This window comes from Electrona antarctica (genome assembly GCF_951216825.1).
Source record: "Electrona antarctica genome assembly, chromosome: 4".
In the NCBI taxonomy this organism is placed as follows: Eukaryota; Metazoa; Chordata; class Actinopteri; order Myctophiformes; family Myctophidae; genus Electrona; species Electrona antarctica.
In genome coordinates this window covers 27,885,703-27,908,339 of record NC_136809.1, presented here as the reverse complement: position 1 = coordinate 27,908,339, position 22,637 = coordinate 27,885,703, and the positions used below count along the sequence as shown (strand labels likewise).

At 43.6% G+C, this 22,637-nt stretch overlaps 1 protein-coding gene across 2 annotated transcripts in view; it reads left to right on the top strand.

Annotated features, from left to right (window-relative positions):
* Positions 1-22,637, top strand: part of cntln (centlein, centrosomal protein) — a 174,971-nt gene that overhangs the window by 80,848 nt on the left and 71,486 nt on the right. For both annotated transcript variants that reach the window (XM_079499232.1, XM_079499231.1), the window contains exons 13-15: positions 16,709-16,809; positions 20,796-20,893; positions 22,204-22,637. The exon at positions 22,204-22,637 is cut by the window's right edge and continues 138 nt beyond it. In XM_079499232.1, the coding sequence (XP_079355358.1) occupies positions 16,709-16,809; positions 20,796-20,893; positions 22,204-22,637 (633 nt within the window). The remainder of the gene's footprint in view (positions 1-16,708; positions 16,810-20,795; positions 20,894-22,203) is intronic.

The window sequence follows — 22,637 nt, the reverse complement described above, 5'->3', positions numbered from 1 at the left end:
TTCGGTGGAACTTGGGAAAGAATGATTGGTCTCGCAAGGAGAATTCTCGACTCCATGTTTCTCCAGCTCAAAGACAAACTTACACATGAAGTTCTGGTAACCTTTATGGCAGAAGTAGCAGCCATTATCAACGCCAGACCTCTTGTGCCTGTGACAACTGACCCTGAGGACTCCTTCATACTCACACCAGCTGCTCTTCTCACACAGAAAGTGAACAGTGTACCTGCTCCTGCAGGTGACTTTGGAGCTTCGGACCTCTACAAGAGTCAGTGGCGGCAGGTTCAGCACCTGTCCAACACCTTCTGGGACCGATGGCGGAAGCAATTCCTCCCAACACTACAGCCACGCAGAAAGTGGCAGTCCATTCATCCGAACATTGAGCCTGGAAGTGTTGTTCTCCTCAAGAACAGCCAAGTCTCAAGAAATGAATGGCCTCTTGGACTCATAACTCAGACCTTCCCTAGCAAAGACGGCAGGGTGCGACAAGTCGATGTGAAGGTCATTAAACCAGGAGGGACTTCACTCTTCCGAAGGCCTGTTACAGAAATTGTGCTTCTTATCCCCCCAAATGTTTAGAAGTTTTGATGTGTGTCTTAGCTTTATTGAATGACGTGTAACCACGCCAGACGGGGAGTGTTTAGTTACAACATTTCAAGTTGCAATTTAATATTTTACAAATGTGTTTTATTTAAAGTAATGCTGTATGCTCTGTAATTGTGTGTGGTCACTTTAAGAGCAGAGTGTAGCAGTAGTCATGTGACCAGCAGCATGTCATGTGATCACCTGTAACCAGGAAGTAAATTCAGTTTTGCACATGGCTGAGCACAGAGAAGCTGTGTGTTTTGTTTATGATAATCCAGCAACATCTACCTGCATATACGCCTTTTGATAGCATCATTGGTATGTAACTAATGCTTAGATGTTCATTGATGATTGTACATGATTATTTTTGATATATTGTGGATATTGATTATGCTTTATTTGTATGTTTCAGTTTCACACTTCTTTGATGTTAGTAAACCTGTGGATATGGAAACAACTGTCTTCAGAGTCTTAATGTCAAGGAGGAGTTTATCTGACTGTCAAGATATCTAGCCACTTATATTGAGGACAGTACAGTGAAACAATGATGCTATCAAAAGGCGTATATGCAGGTAGATGTTGCTGGATTATCATAAACAAAACACACAGCTTCTCTGTGCTCAGCCATGTGCAAAACTGAATTTTTTGTATTTGATCAATTATAAAGCACACAGAACCTTCCTCCATTTCCAAGTGCAGTTAGGGTCATTGAGTGTACAATGTCTCGAGAAGCCGTCTAATAGGCATATCCTTCCATGAGTTTGTGTCTAAGCTCACATACACCACAACCAGACGATTATATAGGATAATAAGTTTTATGTTATAATCATGAGTTGCCCATGTATGTGTACTCCAACTTGAGATACAGTGTACTTGATATGTATTGTGTACTGCCTGTACTGTAGCATACTTTATAGATAGGCTACGAGAGACATCTCAGCGGCAGCAAGGTCAGCCTTGCTGCAGTAGGCACGTTATTCTGTCTCATATCTTATTGTCACGTCATTATGATCCAGCACTATATATGTTCCTGTTTGTGTAATAAACTTTGTGAACCTTTAGCGTGATACTGTCTCGTGTTGCGTTATTGTTCTCCCGGGCCCGCCGCCGCAGTCGCCGTACCGAAGGAATACTTCAACCGGATTATCACACACCAACCAGCCAGCACACACTACCTGTCTGTCAAACCAGACGATTGTCCAGTACTTAGAGATTACAACAATAAGTTCCAGGCATTTAATTCAAATGAGCCCTCATCAGAATACACAAAGGAGTTACGGAGAAAATCTTAACACTACAAATGGACTTTTGGGAGAAATAATCAGGGATAGAGCAACAGCATGGGCCGGTTTATAGCTATGGTATACTGTAGCTGAGGTTACAAAAAAAAGAGTGGTCCTCATTTACAAAAAAACATAAAACAGAATTCTGGTTATACAGTCATTTCCACACAGAGTTTTGGCATTTATCAATTTCAAAGTGAGCTGAGGCTATGATCAATGTGCGTACGAAAGCTTTAGAGTTAACATGGACTTGGTGCGTCAGATTAATTCTAGCCGAGTCAGAGAATTGCTATTAGACCATTGTATTCTGACTGGCATCCAAGCATTGTGATATTACATTGCATATTACAAAATAGAAAAATAAAGTAGCCCATGGCAAAATATTCTATAACAAAGGGAATCTATCAACGCGCCTCAAGCCTGAAGCGGCTAGTCCGGTGCGTCAAAGGAACAGGGACAACAGTTGCAGAAGGAGAAGACTGTACTGTCCTCAATATAAGTGGCTAGATATCTTGACAGTCAGATAAACTCCTCCTTGACATTAAGACTCTGAAGACAGTTGTTTCCATATCCACAGGTTTACTAACATCAAAGAAGTGTGAAACTGAAACATACAAATAAAGCATAATCAATATCCACAATATATCAAAAATAATCATGTACAATCATCAATGAACATCTAAGCATTAGTTACATACCAATGATGCTATCAAAAGGCGTATATGCAGGTAGATGTTGCTGGATTATCATAAACAAAACACACAGCTTCTCTGTGCTCAGCCATGTGCAAAACTGAATTTACTTCCTGGTTACAGGTGATCACATGACATGCTGCTGGTCACATGACTACTGCTACACTCTGCTCTTAAAGTGACCACACACAATTACAGAGCATACAGCATTACTTTAAATAAAACACATTTGTAAAATATTAAATTGCAACTTGAAATGTTGTAACTAAACACTCCCCGTCTGGCGTGGTTACACGTCATTCAATAAAGCTAAGACACACATCAAAACTTCTAAACATTTGGGGGGATAAGAAGCACAATTTCTGTAACAGGCCTTCGGAAGAGTGAAGTCCCTCCTGGTTTAATGACCTTCACATCGACTTGTCGCACCCTGCCGTCTTTGCTAGGGAAGGTCTGAGTTATGAGTCCAAGAGGCCATTCATTTCTTGAGACTTGGCTGTTCTTGAGGAGAACAACACTTCCAGGCTCAATGTTCGGATGAATGGACTGCCACTTTCTGCGTGGCTGTAGTGTTGGGAGGAATTGCTTCCGCCATCGGTCCCAGAAGGTGTTGGACAGGTGCTGAACCTGCCGCCACTGACTCTTGTAGAGGTCCGAAGCTCCAAAGTCACCTGCAGGAGCAGGTACACTGTTCACTTTCTGTGTGAGAAGAGCAGCTGGTGTGAGTATGAAGGAGTCCTCAGGGTCAGTTGTCACAGGCACAAGAGGTCTGGCGTTGATAATGGCTGCTACTTCTGCCATAAAGGTTACCAGAACTTCATGTGTAAGTTTGTCTTTGAGCTGGAGAAACATGGAGTCGAGAATTCTCCTTGCGAGACCAATCATTCTTTCCCAAGTTCCACCGAAATGGGAAGCATGCGGAGGATTAAAGGTCCATGTGCAGGCTTGGTCTGCTAGGTAGGTCTTCACAGCTGTGTTGTGAATGTTTGAAGGTATCTTCAAGTCCTTGCATGCACCAACAAAGTTGGTGCCACGGTCTGAGCGGATATGTTTGACGGGCCCACGCACAGAAATGAAACGCCTTAGTGCGTTGATGAAACTGGATGTGTCAAGGGATTCAATTACCTCTATATGAACGGCTCTTACGCTCATGCAGGTAAAGATTACGGCCCACCGTTTACTGTGTGAAAGGCCTCCTCTGGTCCGACGTGCACAGACATTCCACGGGCCAAACACGTCAAGCCCAACATTTGTGAAGGGCGGGTCTGTTGAAAGACGATCTGCTGGAAGGCTGGCCATTTTTTGGATGCTAAGTGGAGCTCTGAGTCGTCTGCAGGTTATGCACTGATGAATGACACTGCTCACTTTCCTCTTCCCACCAACTATCCAAAAGCCAGCTGAGCGGATGGCTCCTTCCGTAAAGTGACGTCCTTGATGGTGGATCTGTTCGTGATGGTGTCTGATGATCAAAGTTGCGATGTGGTGTTTGCCGGGAATAATCAAAGGAGTTCTTTCACTCTGATCAAGGCTTGAATGGTGGAGGCGGCCTCCGACTCGTAGAAGGCCTTGTGCGTCAATGAATGGATCCAGATTTTTGAGAGGACTACTTCTGGGTATCTTCTCGTGCTTTTGGATACATTTGATCTCTTGACCATAAACTTCTTCTTGTACTGCTTGGATGATGATTGCTGAGGCTTGATCGGATTCCTCGGTTGTGAATTCTGCTTTGCAGTAATGCCAGCTCTTGCAAAAGCTGTCCTTCTGAGTTGTCTTGAAGAGACGGGCTATGTGCAGGAGGCGAGTAATAGCACGACTTAGTGACTTCCAAGAAGAAAACTTGGCGAATCTTTGGGAACCAAGCTGCTTGGATGATGTGGCGGTGCTTAAAGTTGACACCAGTGGTCGGATGTCTGTGTCTGAGTTTGGATCGACAAGGTCGTGAGTGCTCTCAGAGACACTTGGTAAGGAGAGAAAGGCAGGTCCACTGAACCAGTTGGTGTTCTTTAACTGACATGCAGCAACAGAACGTGTCCCATGATCTGCAGGGTTCTGGTCTGTTGGCACATAGCACCACTGGTCTGGACGGGAGGATCTTCGGATACGCAGTACCCGGTTACTGACATAAACATAAAAGCGTCTGCTTTCATTTGAAATGTAACCCAGAACCACCTTGCTATCTGAGTAGTAGGTTATGGCATCGAGCTGAAGGTCCAGTTCTGCTGAGATTAAGTCTGCTAACTCAACACAAAGCACTGCAGCGCAAAGTTCCAGTCTTGGAATTGTGTGCTCAGGACGGGGTGCTAGCTTGGCCTTTCCCATTACAAACCCAACATGAATTTCTCCAGCAGCGTCTGTGAGTTTTAAATATGCCACTGCGGCGATAGCTTTGGTTGACGCGTCACAGAACACGCACAGATCTCTTCTGACAGCTGCTGAAGGTGAAGTTTTAGCATAGGGTCTGGAGATGGAAATATTGGACAGCTCTGTCAAAGAAGCTCTCCATGATGTCCACGCTTCTGCCATGTCGTCAGGTAATGGTGTGTCCCAGTCACCATTCTCAGTAGTAAGTTCCCTCAGAATAGCCTTGCCTTCGATAGTGACCGGTGCTACAAATCCAAGGGGATCGTAGAGGCTGTTAATGATGGATAAAACACCTCGCCGGGTGTAAGGTTTTATCTCGTCAGAGACGCTGAAGAGGAAGCAGTCTGTTTGGAGGTTCCAATTGAGTCCAAGACTGCGTTGCATAGGGATAGTGTCTGCCTCGAGGTCGAGGTCTTTAAGGTCGCTTGCATGGTCTTTGGGCGGAAAGGCTTCCATGAGCTCTTTGTTGTTTGCTGCAATCTTATGCAGCCTCAGGTTTGATTGAGCGAGGACGTCCTGTGTCTTTTTTAGCAAGTCGATAGCGGCTTCGACTGTAGGCAAGGACTTCAGACCATCATCTACATAGAAGTCACGCATTACAAAGTTCTTGACATCAGGGTCGACGTGAAACTCGCTGCTCTGAACAGATTGGTGTAGGCCATGAATAGCCACTGCAGGTGAGGGGCTATTACCGAAGACGTGGACTGTCATTCGGTACTCGACAATCTCTTTGGAGGGGTTGTTCTCTTGGAACCAGAGGAACCGTAGGAAGTTCCTGTCTTCTTCTCTGACTAGGAAACTATAGAACATCTGTTCTATGTCTGCTGTAAAGGCGATTGCTTCTTTCCTGAAGCGGATCAGTACACCAAGCAGTGTGTTGTTCAAATCAGGCCCAGTTAACAGCACATCGTTGAGCGATACACCGTTGTATTGGGCACTAGAATCAAACACCACTCGGATCTTCTTGGGTTTCTTCGGATGGTACACGCCGAATGTGGGCAAGTACCACCGTTCCTCCTCTTCACTGATAGGAGGGGCTAACTCAGCGTGGCCATTTTCGAACATCTTGTCCATGAAGCTGAGGAAGTGTTCTCTCATTTCAGGCTTCTTCTCAAAGTTGCGCCTGAGAGACATGAGACGCTTCAGTGCTTGGGGCCTGTTGTTAGGGAGCCTTTGTCGTGGGCACTTGAAAGGTAATGGGGCAACCCAACGGTTGCTTGAATCTCTTCTTAGTCCTTCATCCATTATTTCCATGAAGGAGATATCCTGAATTGAGGGAGCCACCTGATTGTCGTCTTTGGTTCGCTTAAAGACAGTGCATCCCAAGTGGTCAGGATCACAGGTGGTTTTCTCCTCAGATGTTGGGGGGTGGTTGGTGACCTGCACATCACTGTATGTTTCTTTTACATGGAACACGTTAGGGCATGGTTCAAAGAGAGTAGGGCGTTTTGGCTCTGTGGTGTTCGTGAAGAAGGTGTTGACCGATGGTGGTTTGTGGACGCTACCTAAACATACATTGCCTACAATGACCCAACCCAAATCCAACTTCTGAGCATAGGGTAGGTTGTGAGGGCCGTTCACCTGTTTGCGGACTTTATGTACCCTGATAATGTCCCGACCCAAGAGAAGCAAGATTGGGGAATGTGGGTCGATGTCCGGAATGAGGTGTGCAACTGACTTTAGGTGTGCATGATGAAGAGCGACATTGGGGGTTGGAATATCATCTCTATTATTGGGAATGTCGTTGCATTCTATGAGACTTGGTAATGGGATGCGAACAGTTCCATCCAGAGATTCCACTTCATAGCCACTGGCCCTTCTTCCTGTGGACTGTTTTACTCCAGCACACGTTCTCAGCGTGTAAGGAGCGCTTGGACTTTGGTCACTGAACACGTCGAAGAACTGTGAACGAACAAGCGACCTGTTGCTCTGTTCGTCCAAAATCGCATACAGTTTCACTGCTTTGTCTCTTTGGCCAGATGGATATACTTTGACAAGACTGATTTTGCAGCAGGATCGGTCTGTCAGATCTCCGCCACAGACTTTAGTGCATCTGGTGGTAACCTCAGATTGGGGGGATGTTTCCTCATCCTCCCCGCCGTGCTCAGATGCAGGAGCCGCCTCTACTGTCCAGGGTGCGGGTCCGGGATGAAGCGCTGTGTGGTGTCTCTCACTTTTACATTCGGAGCATTGCACTTTAGCTTTACAGTCCTTTGCGAAATGTGTAGACGATGAACAGCATTTAAAGCACACGTTATTCTCTTTTAAGAATGTCTTGCGTTCTTCGATGGGCTTTTCCCGGAAGGCACGACACTTACGTAGAGGGTGCGGTTTCCTGTGAATGGGGCATAGTTTATTGCAGTCATCAGATTTTGTTTGGAGCTCGCCAGCATTTGAGGTGGCTTTAGGAGAAACCTCGGTTTTGTGGACATAGACTTCCCGTGGTCTGTTTGACTTCCAAACTGTTTTCTCAGTCTTGGGAGCCGTGTCTGATTGAGACAGGAAGTTGAAGCTTGGATCGCTTACAATGTTAGCCTCTTGGTTAATGAATTGCACGAAGAAGGAAAAGGGGGGATAATGAACATGATTTCGATGCTTAAAGGATGCACCGGCTGATGCCCACTTTTCCTGTAGACGAAATGGGAGCTTCTGCACTATTGGGTTGACTCCTCTTGCTGTGTCGAGGAGAGCGAGACCTGGCAAGTCTCCTTCTCGCTTGGCAGAATTAAGTTCCATTAGTAGGTCACTCAACTTTGTTATTTTAGAACAATCTCGGCTTGTTATTTTTGGAAAGGTTTCAAGTCGCTTGAACAGAGAATCTTCAATCACTTCTGTTGAGCCATATGTTTTATCAAGTCTGTCCCATATCATTTCCAATCCATCCTCTGGGTGATTAATGTGTATTGCTCTTAACTGTTCGACTTGTTCTGCTGAGTTTTTACCAAGCCATTTAAGCAGAAGATCCATCTCCTCACTTGGTGTCAGATTCAACCCAGTGGTTGCAGACTCAAAAGAGCGTCTCCAGGCTCTGTAGTTCTGAGGCTTGTCATTGAATTGAAGTAAGCCTGTAGCCACAAGCTCACGACGGGCTAGGTATCTTACAAAGTCATTAATGTTCGAGCTGTCATTTTTGGGGGTTGGAGAGGGAGAACGGCTGTGGTCATTTTGCGATCTGGAATGCCGAACATAAGTAGCATGTTGCATTTTGGACTTAACTTTACGTGGGTCATCAGCAGGATTTGGTGTGATAGGATAATGTGGTTGGGAAGCAGTATTAGCTTGATCTGGAAAGAAAGGTTTGGCTCCAGTTTTGAGAAGTGAAAAGCGTGGTTCTGTTCTTACTGGGGGACTATTATCACGTGCCTGGTGTTCTGCTTGGACTTGGTGTGACTGTTGCATTTTAGCGTGGTCAATGACATATTGTTCAGTGCGTTGTGCGGCGTCCAATGGAGGAGAATCTAAGTTTAACTCACTGAGTTTCTCACTAGCTGCATCAGCAGCAGCTTCAAGTATTTCCGCTTCCACTTCTGCTGCAGCTGCCTCTTTTTTATAGTTCAGCATGTCCATGGATGCTTCCACTTGAGCTTTTTCTAGCTTTAGATTCATTTCCTCTTGAGCAAAGGCAAGACGGGTTTTAGCTGCCTCTGCTTTTGCTCTCGCCTTGGCTGCAGCAGAGCCAGTTGATCGCGATGAACATGTGACACGGGAGCGCGTCTTTAATGTTGCTTCCTCGGAAGGTGTTTTTTTAGACATGGTGCAGTCGAATGATGTACCTCTGTTTGTACACTGCTTTGCTGGTAGCACTGGTTGTGTGTGACAGCGTCGTATTGATAGATTCCAGCTTGCACTGCGTTATCTTACCCGCTAGAAAGCCATTGTTTCACTGTACTGTCCTCAATATAAGTGGCTAGATATCTTGACAGTCAGATAAACTCCTCCTTGACATTAAGACTCTGAAGACAGTTGTTTCCATATCCACAGGTTTACTAACATCAAAGAAGTGTGAAACTGAAACATACAAATAAAGCATAATCAATATCCACAATATATCAAAAATAATCATGTACAATCATCAATGAACATCTAAGCATTAGTTACATACCAATGATGCTATCAAAAGGCGTATATGCAGGTAGATGTTGCTGGATTATCATAAACAAAACACACAGCTTCTCTGTGCTCAGCCATGTGCAAAACTGAATTTACTTCCTGGTTACAGGTGATCACATGACATGCTGCTGGTCACATGACTACTGCTACACTCTGCTCTTAAAGTGACCACACACAATTACAGAGCATACAGCATTACTTTAAATAAAACACATTTGTAAAATATTAAATTGCAACTTGAAATGTTGTAACTAAACATGACTACTGCTACACTCTGCTCTTAAAGTGACCACACACAATTACAGAGCATACAGCATTACTTTAAATAAAACACATTTGTAAAATATTAAATTGCAACTTGAAATGTTGTAACTAAACATGGATGGAGGTTGGAAGGATGTTTGGCGCTTTTGGTGATGTAAGCTGCCTTCACTGAAGCCCAAGCAGGGAAGAGAGGAGATCAAATGATGCAGAGTGTGGATTGCTGAGGGCCTGGAGGTCCAGCAATGTATGAGAAAGACAGAGGAGAAAGTGTGGTTTAACAAACAGGCCAACAGAGTGACGCGAGACAAACTTATATCACAAACTGCATCATTGCCAAGCATTGCACACCTGGCTGCTGTCTTTAGTTTGGATTATTCCCCAAAAAAATCTTTGGCTTTGATGCCCGTTGAATGTTCAGCTTGAGCTTACCTTCGGTGAAGTGATACGGCTTTGGCTAGTTTTATTTGATCAACAGATGACTTGAAGTATGGCAGGTAGAGTTGTGCCCCTGTTTTTTTAATGCTCGGCCATGGAGAGAAACCATTATTTAATTTGACTTTAAGCACAGGTTATGTATTAGTATGATTATTGAGCGGTGCCAATCGCCTACATTAAGTGACTTTGTGTGTATGTCTGTCTGAGTTTGACCCCTGTCTGAGTATAGACCCATGATTACGACCCATTGACCCCTGCAGCTGGGCCATTCACACTCAGGAAGGAGGGGTCATTACAACCCTTGTGCTTAAGTCAACAACTATGCTTGACTCCAAAGGCACCACTCAGTTCGCATGGATGCAATTTTATTTTTAATCATGATGTAACCATGTGGTCCCACTGAGATCAATAGTATCCTTGTCCAGGGAAGTTGAAGATACCCACTGTCATACACACTGTACTGTACACTGTGTGTACCCAGCCACAAATCCCCCACAGTGTGTTTTGTGGGTTGTTGTGAACCCTCACAGCTACGTTGCACCAGTGATCCAACTGATGAGGGGTGAGGGCATATATGGAGATCTCTGTCAGTCACTGTCTTTTTTTAATGGTGAAATACATTTAGCTTGTCTCATGCCTTCTCATTGTGGTAACTCCAGCCGGTCAATCCATAAGTTTGGACCATTTTCTCATTGCAGCCTGTGTTCAGGATATAAGTAGGCCAAAAGGGTACATACTGTATTTGTTTGATTGTAGAGGCAGATCAAATTAAATGGCATGCCTCTTGTCAACCACTTGACAAGTGTGCACGTAGCAGTTTGTGCTGTGGTCTTCCTCAATGTCAATGGGATGCTGTGGATGGACACATTCAGGCTCTCACGGGGAACAGACCTATGGCTCTCTGGTTACTACTAATACTGGTTATTAGGGTATTCTCTCTAAGCATTATGATGAAGTGTGATAAAACGCTTAACAGACTAGATTTTCTTAGTTAGTTCTTCATGTGGGGATGACTCAAGCAAACCCACCACCCCAACTGCGACGCCTGCCTCAACTTCTCATCATCCCCTTCCCGGTTGTTGCCCCCCTAGACTGCAGATAAACATCTGTTATTCAAAATGATGTATTCGCACAAGACATTGAAGGCTCTAAAGTGTGAGAAGAGGGGAGATTGCGAGAGAAAGTGATGGGAGTGAGTGGGAGGTGTTGGCACCATCTCAGAAAACAATTATACCCAGTTGACAAAAAAACAACAACAAAAAATAGGAGTCGATGCTGCATCTAGTTTTAATTGAACAACAGTTTGGGTCTAAGGAGGCCTAGGCGCTGCTTCTCCGCAGAGTGAGAGAGACAGAAGGAGACTTGATGCTATCTTTCACCCATCAACACTCCACTGATGTGCTTGTGGTTTACTGAGCTTACGTTTTTTTGTGTTAGGGGAATTTTTGTCTGCCATGATTCCATCGAAAATGGAAGTGCTTAAAAATCAGATATGGGCGAAAGCTATGGGGTGTAAACACACATTTTTATTTATTTGATCAATTTAATTTATTGTTTTAATTATGTTGTGTTGTACTCTGCAGCTTGTCATTTTGGAGAATTTGAAAACAGAAAAGGCAATTTAAAAGGAAAATAAAATACCTTGGATATAATGGATATATGGGGGAACTTGTTCTACTCTCATTTCCATAATATGTCCAGCCTTATTAATTCTGCATCTATGGCAGATTGGGACACACACACACAATAAATGTATTGGGTGTTGCTTAATGAGCCTCCGGCCCAGTCCTCCATCTCCAGAGTGTTATGATGGGAAGCGAAATGTCCCTGGCCAAGAAACCCCATCTGCAATCCAATCCCCGCTCTCATCGAAAGTCCGGACGCTTATCCTTCAACAAAATGGAGCGCGGTGCATATGAACTTTGGTTTGCCGTCGATACAGTCCGCATCCGAAAAGGCATAAAAGAGAAACATTAGCTGGAGTGGGCTCTCTCCACACCCAGCATATTTCAGCTCGTTTGTCCCATTAACAACCCGGGATACGTGAGGCAGCGCTGTGCCTCATCGACTGGAGTTCATTTATAGAGGAAAATCTATAGACGAGGGACACATATCCATCTGCCTCCTCACTCCCCTCCGGGGACGGTCATTTGTGTACTTATTTGAGCTGCGGTCAGCCATTAGGCCAAGGCTCCACCAGACCACGGGGGCTCTGAAGCTAATTACTTTTCCCACCCTCTGCATTGACCATAACCTTTCCCCAGCTATTTTCTTGGCACATGTATGGAAGGAAAAGCATGTCACGGTTGATGTAGCAAAGACATCAAAGACGAAGTTCACTATACTCTCAACAGAAGACGATCACTGAATGTTTGAATAACGATTTACATGTGGCTAAGAGCAGCCAGCAGTGTGCGACTGACGATTGTATAGCCACAGATTTATACTTGGTTGTCATTGTATTATGCTCTTTTCACTATGCAACACTGGGGCGCAACTAAGTATAAATCACGCTTAACACTGTCATGCTCTGATGAGGTCCGAAGGAGGAATAAACTGTTATGAGATTTAAACCATATTATTTATGGGATGGTTTCTTCTGGCCACCTAACGCAACTCTGGTTACAGTGCATATACAGTATATGAACCACATACAGTATACTGAACCACATACAGTATATGAACCACATACAGTATATGAACCACATACAGTATATGAACCACATACAGTATACTGAACCACATACAGTATATGAACCACATACAGTATATGAACCACATACAGTATACTGAACCACATACAGTATATGAACCACATACAGTATATGAACCACATACAGTATATGAACCACATACAGTATATGAACCACATACAGTATACTGAACCACATACAGTATATGAACCACATACAGTATATGAACCACATACAGTATACTGAACCACATACAGTATATGAACCACATACAGTATATGAACCACATACAGTATACTGAACCACATACAGTATACTAAACCACATACAGTATACTGAACCACATACAGTATACTCATACTGAACCACACACAGTATACTGAACCACATACAGTATATGAACCACATACAGTATACTGAACCACATACAGTATACTGAACCACATACAGTATACTCATACTGAACCACATACAGTATACTGAACCACATACAGTATATGAACCACATACAGTATACTGAACCACATACAGTATATGAACCACATACAGTATACTCATACTGAACCACATACAGTATATGAACCACATACAGTATACTCATACTGAACCACATACAGTATATGAACCACATACAGTATATGAACCACATACAGTATACTCATACTGAACCACATACAGTATATGAACCACATACAGTATACTCATACTGAACCACATACAGTATATGAACCACATACAGTATACTCATACTGAACCACATACAGTATATGAACCACATACAGTATATGAACCACATACAGTATACTGAACCACATACAGTATATGAACCACATACAGTATATGAACCACATACAGTATATGAACCACATACAGTATACTGAACCACATACAGTATATGAACCACATACAGTATATGAACCACATACAGTATACTGAACCACATACAGTATATGAACCACATACAGTATATGAACCACATACAGTATACTGAACCACATACAGTATATGAACCACATACAGTATATGAACCACATACAGTATATGAACCACATACAGTATACTGAACCACATACAGTATACTCATACTGAACCACATACAGTATATGAACCACATACAGTATATGAACCACATACAGTATATGAACCACATACAGTATATGAACCACATACAGTATATGAACCACATACAGTATATGAACCACATACAGTATACTGAACCACATACAGTATACTCATACTGAACCACATACAGTATATGAACCACATACAGTATACTCATACTGAACCACATACAGTATATGAACCACATACAGTATACTGAACCACATACAGTATACTCATACTGAACCACATACAGTATACTGAACCACATACAGTATATGAACCACATACAGTATACTGAACCACATACAGTATATGAACCACATACAGTATATGAACCACATACAGTATACTCATACTGAACCACATACAGTATATGAACCACATACAGTATACTCATACTGAACCACATACAGTATATGAACCACATACAGTATATGAACCACATACAGTATACTCATACTGAACCACATACAGTATATGAACCACATACAGTATACTCATACTGAACCACATACAGTATATGAACCACATACAGTATACTCATACTGAACCACATACAGTATATGAACCACATACAGTATATGAACCACATACAGTATACTCGTACTGAACCACATACAGTATATGAACCACATACAGTATACTCATACTGAACCACATACAGTATATGAACCACATACAGTATACTCATACTGAACCACATACAGTATATGAACCACATACAGTATATGAACCACATACAGTATACTGAACCACATACAGTATATGAACCACATACAGTATACTGAACCACATACAGTATATGAACCACATACAGTATACTCATACTGAACCACATACAGTATATGAACCACATACAGTATATTCATACTGAACCACATACAGTATATGAACCACATACAGTATACTCGTACTGAACCACATACAGTATACTGAACCACATACAGTATATGAACCACATACAGTATACTCGTACTGAACCACATACAGTATACTGAACCACATACAGTATATGAACCACATACAGTATACTCATACTGAACCACATACAGTATACTGAACCACATACAGTATATGAACCACATACAGTATACTGAACCACATACAGTATATGAACCACATACAGTATATGAACCACATACAGTATACTGAACCACATACAGTATATGAACCACATACAGTATACTCATACTGAACCACATACAGTATACTGAACCACATACAGTATACTCGTACTGAACCACATACAGTATATGAACCACATACAGTATACTCGTACTGAACCACATACAGTATATGAACCACATACAGTATATGAACCACATACAGTATACTCGTACTGAACCACATACAGTATATGAACCACATACAGTATACTCATACTGAACCACATACAGTATACTCGTACTGAACCACATACAGTATATGAACCACATACAGTATATGAACCACATACAGTATATGAACCACATACAGTATGCTGAACCACATACAGTATACTCATACTGAACCACATACAGTATACTCGTACTGAACCACATACAGTATATGAACCACATACAGTATACTCATACTGAACCACATACAGTATATGAACCACATACAGTATATGAACCACATACAGTACAGTACACCAGTACTACACTTCAATCAGGAGTAGCCTGAAAGAGCCCTGTGCTTTTATGGGCATAGGGGGTGGCGGAACGAACTAGCGCTGGAAACCGACGCTGACTTCCTATTGGTTGCCTCCCCACCCCCCTGTCACAGCGGAAAACACTGACGTCACCACATTTGGAGCGACGCCCCTCTGCAATCTTATTGGTTAGCGAAATACAAGGTTCAATCCCAATGCCACTTTTCCTGCTGACCCCCCCCCCCCCCCCCCCCCCCCCACCTGAAAAACAAACGCCTGCGGTCCCTGAGGCTAATCAGGCGAAATCCAGGCCCTACTGTTGACCCATTTAGTGTGTTAACCTATATGTCGTCATTATACCTTTCTATCCAGCACAGAAGCTTTATCCTTTTATTATTATTATTTTTTGAGTGGTGTAAACCACTCCTACAACTGGCTTTTGTGTGCAGAAAAAAATGAGCATGGTTGCTATGTTCAAAATAATTTCTGACGTAATTAAATCACACCCGGGTGAACTGGATGACCGTAGCAACCGTGGTCATTTTCTCTGCACAAAAAAAGCCAGTTGTGAAATCACATCCGGGTGTGATTTCATTACGTCAGATCAGAGCTGATCAGGCTATATAATACCTTATTACGTCAGACCACAGCTGATCATGCTATATAAAACCTTACACCACTCAGTTCACACGGGTGTGATTTTTTTGAATACATTTATTTCATTGATTTAGAAGGCCTTTTTGTTTAAATGGGCCTCAGGTCTAAATGGGTTAACTGAGTGTATCAGGTGCAGGGCCGTCTCGGAGGGGCCTTGGCGTATCCTCAGAGTGTTTCAGGTGCAGGGCCGTCTCGGAGGGGCCTTGGCGTATCGGAGGGGGCGTCTCGGAGGGGCCTTGGCGTATCCTCAGAAGACTTCTTTTGGGGTCCTAATAATAACTTGAAAGTGCAAAGTCTCGAGCATGGTTCCTTTCTTCCCCTCATAATTAGCCTTTAGCAGGCATCAAGCTAATTGCAGGAAGGTAATTGGGCTTCACGTTTTTCTGTTGCGATACGCAGGCATAGTATACGCACATGTGTGCACGTGCGCGCGCGCACACACACACACACACACACACACAAACACACACACACACACGTACTTCTCTACCTGGGTGTTTCGTGTTGCTTGTCACATTGATTTTCAGATTAATTAAAAAGCATTTTAATTAGGCGGTTTCTCCCACAATGACGGCTTCAGTGTTACGTAGATAGAGAGAATACTTTATTGGCAATTTCTAAATCAGTGGCACCCTTCAAAAGCCTGGATTAGACACACAAAAAAACAAGCTTATTACCATTGTGCTCTACAAACGGCAACATACTGTACACACAACCATAAACCAAAGAAATGTAATCGTTCATCCTCCTATCTCCATATTCTAACTTGTTGTGTTACCTTGTTTTTGAAATGTGATATACAAAGTGTGTGTGTGTGTGTGTGTGTGTGTGTGTGTGTGTGTGTGTGTGTGTGTGTGTGTGTGTGTGTGTGTGTGTGTGTGTGTGTGCGTGCAGGGCCAATTTGGAGGAGGAGTTGGACGTGCTTCGTGTTCAGGCTGCTATGGACAGAGCCACAGTGAAGGAACTCCGCCTGTGTCTTCAGAACGAACACCAAGGTGAGTCTACCCCCCCCCATGACACCTACATTGAGTCAAAACACTCTTACCCCAAAGTCCGTTTGGGTGTTGTCTCTGTCGACCAGCATCTCAGATCCATATGCACAGCGCTATAATCTGAAAAAGAAAATGCTGACGGACAGTAGAAACGCCCTGCTCACAGCGCCATAATTGTGGTGGATTATTTAGAACTCACATCAGAGTCTTTAAGAAATAATCAAGGTAGAGAGTGGACTGAAACAATGTCACTTTTATTACAAGGATTGGTCTGTACCAGCCCAGGGAGACTGCACGAATGCAAGCCTCCAGAGCTGTTCAAATGAGTCTCTCTTATACAAAATGAAGAAGCACAAATACATTGGAGGTGTGGTCAAGTGGACATGTACAAACAAGGTCCTATGGTCTAGTAATAGGTCCTCTGACAGACGCAAACAGGTGATCTGTGATGACTCATGTTAATGCAGTTACGACAGTATTGTCATCTTCAAACTCCCATTACACACCATACATACATTTTCTAGCGTTCATACAGTGTAAATGTAACTCAATTCGCCACTTGCATTTCTTTGTATTATTGTTCTTGAGTTGTGTTGCTCTTAACAGGACTTTGCCACACTAGTGACCCTTTTTTTAAATTCTTGTGTGATTCATATATGGACTAGGCGGACTCAAGCAGGCAGTGCTTTGACATGAAACTAACTATAATCATAACCAATACATACAGTACAAATCACAATATATACCAAAACTACTTTCCCTGACCTTAATTCAAATAAAAAAACATGTTGCCTATGCCTAACCTCAACCTAGTTGATTTACAGGAAGATTTGTGATATGAAATTAATCAACAAATCATATGCATTATGAATATTGGTGTCACTGTCATTAGTGTTTTGTGATTAACTAGGCCTATATGAATCACCAGGTGATAATGTATGTTCCATCTCTCTCTGCTAGTTAAACTCACTTTACCTAAAATTAATTTGGTAAAATGAATTGTTCAAAATGACATTATTCGAGTGTATTTAACTGTGTCACAACTCGCAAGCATGGTATTGTTTTTGTTATACTGTATACAATTTAATGCAAGTCTGCCTGACTTACATATTATTCTGTATGCCAGTGTCCATTTTACTTTAGTATTTGTACATCTTGTATTTATATTGTTGTAATTACAGTTTATACAGGTAATTACAATGTTTTCCTGAGGCACACTTTCATGAGGCCAATGAACAGTTTTTAATTAAAATCTTTATTTGTAGACTCATATCCATAGAAATTCAATATAATACTATACTGTCAGCGGCCTGCTCACTCCTCATGCATTGAAGGAAGCATGAGCTCAGTTCGGGGCTCTCCCCAGGCTGTCAGAGGGAAAGTAGCGCCCAGGATTACAGTTTAGGGCCTTAGGCAATAAATTGTCGCTGGGGGGGGATGCAAGACATCGGATAATAAAATAAATGGTACAAAAACATAAAATGTATTTCTATTCTGTAGTTTCTTTTATAATGTTTGTAGTTGTTGATTTCTCTATTACTGTCTCCATTTGCCACCTCAGGGTTTAGCCTGAGGCCTAGAAAAGTGAGGCAGAAAGTAGCGGATGCTGTACCTGTGATGTTTTCAAGCCTGCATATTAAACATGTATAAACAGCAACTTGTCTGTGCCTCTTTACCTCTAGGCCACATTTGTGTTCGTCAGGCGTTTCCTTCTGAGAATTAACAGGACAACTCAATTAAGACTTAATCAACTCGTTGGTAAATTGACCAGGAGATCAAACTGCATCTATCTCGTCTCGCAAGTGTCATCCCCAATGATGTAAGGCGCATTGGTTTTCTAAAATCCAATCTGCATTTTATTGTCAGACACTGACCAGCACAAGCAGTGGCCTTAATTAACCAGCTCAATAACAAATCTGTCCCATATCACTTTAATTTACTCGTGGCCCTGCTTTAAAGGATGGCACTAATTAAAATGGTGAATGCTCCTCCCAATGACAATCAATGCATAATCAGGAATGCATCGAAATAGACTCCCTTAAAAAGGGGAGATTTAGTGCGGAATCCTGTCACACAAACACTAATATTACAGCATTTGTGGACATGCTCATTGTCGAGGTTCAAAGCTGAGTGATCGTCCCTTCATAGAAAATGTTTCGACAAATGCTGTAAAAGTAGGTCATAGAAATAAGACGGTGATACTGCACTCCTACACATTAGGGTTTGCTTTATATGCAAAATATTTTCACCTCGTAAATCAAGACACCTAACCTCTGGCCGTCAATAACAACAGAGTCAGGAAGAAAACGTGTTCTCCACAAAACAGCCATTATTACACAAGTGGCCCCTGACGTTGACTGCATTTCAACCCACCCCCTCCCCAGACCCTGATGAAAGGGGAGGCAAGGTTGGAAAGGCCCCGTCAGGATTGCGCTAACGAAAGGCAGCAGATGAAAGGATCGTGGCCCTTTGTGCTGCGGCCCGTTGAGGAGATGCGAGAGCGACGTTAATGTATGCCACACAGAGCCGGCCCGGGACCCTCCCTCCTCCTTTGGCAGTAGAGAGTGACTGGGGAGCCACCACCAGCATCCTCATCAAGGTAGCGCTGCCGAGGTGCCCAACTCCCCAGCCACCCAGTGTTGGGGCCAGGATAATTGTCTCTTCTCTCTGGTTATGTACCCAGCCGACGCAGGCAGCCCTCCTGTCCCGTTTGGCGCTCTGCATGATTGGACATGACAACACCCGGGAAGACAAAAGAGAGGGCTAATTCAGAGTAACAAACTTCCCTAGGCAAAGTTGTCAAATGCAAAAAAGCGGAAGAGAGGGAGAGAGAGTAGGAGCTCTGCAGTGTGTATTCCTCTCTCGCTTTTTCTTAATGCTCGCCTTCCACGCTCTCTCTCTCTCTCTCTCTCTCTCTCTCTCTCTCTCTCTCTCTCTCTCTCTCTCTCTCTCTCGCTCGCTCGCTCGCTCTCTCCTTTCTTCTGCTACTCCATCCAAAAGGTCAACTGACCTGAAGAGTCAGGGGGCTCAATATTTAATGCTTCCAGCCTCGTTCCACAAATGAGTTTGCCTGTACCGCCATGAAAGTTTAACTTGCCGGAACGAGAGGTGGAAACTTTTTGGTATTGTTTGGTTGAGCTGGAAAAGTATTTCCTCTTCTGCAGACATGTCGTGACACAGAGACCTCTGTGTGTGCATGCGCATGCGTGCTTTCGTTCACACATTGTCATGTGTATCAAACCTGCATGTTTTCTCTTTTGCTTGGTTTCGTTATGCGGATTTATCTAGGCTTTTGTCACAACTATTAAAGCTGCACACTAGTGCAGTCTAGTCTTTTCTTTTCTTTTGTTTTGTCCTGTCTTACTCTGTATGTATGGTTACACTGTTGTATTGTTTTGTGAACTGTATTGTACAATGTATCTGTGTTGAGGACCCCCTCTAAAATGAGATGTGACATCTCAAGGGGCTTATCCTTTCAATAAAGGTATATATATACTCTGTAGAGATCAACTTTTCCCTGGGGAAATGGTGTTTTACAAAGTGCAACTCGGGGGTTCACAGGAGACTGGAAGACATTGCAGGGTTTGTTTAAGATCCTCAGGGGACGGCCACATGCTGTTTCTAAAATTCATGCTGTGCTTTTGAATGAAGCTTTTCCTTCCATGTCCTAGCGGTCTACTGAATCAACACTACCCTTGTAATTACTGGCTTGTAATTACTTCATGTGATTTAAATGGTTGAGAAAGGGGGGCATCTTCAGTTATCTCTAGTCCCAATGAAAATGGCCTTCTGATATTTTGTGAGTTTAAAAAATGTAACCATTAGAATTGGCTAGGTAATGCTTTGAAAAGAACTGGCAGCACAATAGACAGGAAATTTGCCCTTAATAATTGTTAATTGAGTTAATGTGTCCTCTTTATTATAGTCCTATTGATTGAATAGCCTGATCTTGACATGCCGTTTGACATTTGCTTTGTTCCCCTGGACAGAACTGCTTCACAAAGTGGCAGAGGGGCACCAGGTCAGCAGCAGTATGACTAAAAAGCCTTGTGTTCCTGCTGAACAAACGGAGCAGTCATTAAGAAAGGTACAGTACTACTGTCGTCACTGACATTCTCCCTTGTCATCGCTAATAAAAGAATACCCGACAGAGGATTAACTATAGCACAATGCCTTGAAGTGGTGAATTGTGTGCAAGTTTCGCCTAGTGCTCTATGAAGAATGGTTTTAAAATGATTTCCTCACTCTTAGTCAGAATTAGTCTATAACAAGTCAGTTTAGCAAATGTTAAGATGTACCTCAGGGCAGGCAGTTTAGCTTTTGTGACAAAAACAAACTGCTACAAGCAATGATAAATAATATTCCAGATTTCGCAACATGCGGCTTTGAGATATACTCCTGTCAGTCGCAAGTGCTGGAGTTCCCATGAAAAATGCAATATTGTGCACACAGCGACACAATGGAGAGAGAGTATGCAGAGGGACACAGGCAAGTTGAACTGTTTTCTGCAGAGGAATTAAGGCATAATTCACAGCAGATGATGCCACTGCACTGCTTGCCAACAAATGCCATATGGCGGTGTAATGGAGACTGTCATCGCCTTTATTACTGAATGACAAGTGTGTTGAATCTAATAACCTGCAGAGGGGGAGAGATGGCGCTAATATATGCCCCAGAAACAATAGATGATTGAAATATATATTTTCTTCTTTTTTGCCCACTTGGGTTCTGTGTGTCACTGCTGTGATACAGTTGTCATCTGTATCTATGCCTACAGTAAGTACACACATGCCCCCCCCCCCCCCCCCCTTCATGGTTGTGACTGGTTTTTGAACGGGTGGGGGGGGGCCTTAACTATGTAATTTAGTTTGAAAGGTGCCTTGCTTTACCAGAGGGCAGAGCAAGACACAAATAAAGGAGATTGCCTGGGGGTATGAACCCAGCAGGCATCCACTGTTCGCTTAACAGTCTCCATCGAAGACTTAACAAAGAGACTAAGTGCTCCCGCTCATTGTTTAGTGAAGAGTGACGAGGGGCGTGTGTGTGTGTGTGTGTGTGTGGGGGGGGGGGTGTACGGGGGGGGGGGGTCAGGGTTTTTTGGGGTGAAAGAGAAAGGCGTGTGCAAGTCAGATGTCCATTGGGGTGGGGGTGAGGGGGGGGGGGGTGTAATCCCTGAAATGGACTCAGCCAACCAGACATAGGTCTGTAATGGGCCAGTATACGCTTGTTCACATACACACAAGTGCTAGGATAATCGTGTGTTGGTTGTTACCACACACAGGTCAAACGGGGGAACTCGCCAATCATTTTCCCTGTTCAAATAAATTATGTCCATTCTGTTGTTGATGGCATGAGCTCCAGATATGAGTCCCTCCGTGTGTGTGTCTGTGGTCCCAGATGGAGGTGCTGGAGCAGAGGATGACGTCCCTGGAGGAGGAGACGGAGAGGCTGAGGGAGGAGAAGGAGGACCTCCTGGAGGCCAAGGAGGAGCTGGCCCGCGACAACCGCAACCTCCAGGTCTCCCTGGACCGCCTGCGCAGCCAGGGGACGGCCCGCGAGGAGGCGGCTCAGGCCGAGGCCCTCGCCCAGGCGGAGAGGCACCGCGGCGAGGCCCTGGCTTTGGAGGCCCGGCTGGACGCCTCACAGAAGGAGGCGGCCCGGCTCCACGGGCAGATGCTGAGGCTGAGGCAGGAGCTGGGGATCCTCGGAGCCGCCCGTGACTTCTATAGGAACCGCACTGCAGCAGTGGCCGTGCTGGGGACAGCGAGGGGAGGAGCAGCACCAGGAGCCAGAGGAGAGAGAGCAGCTACCGGCACCATTAGCAGCAAGGT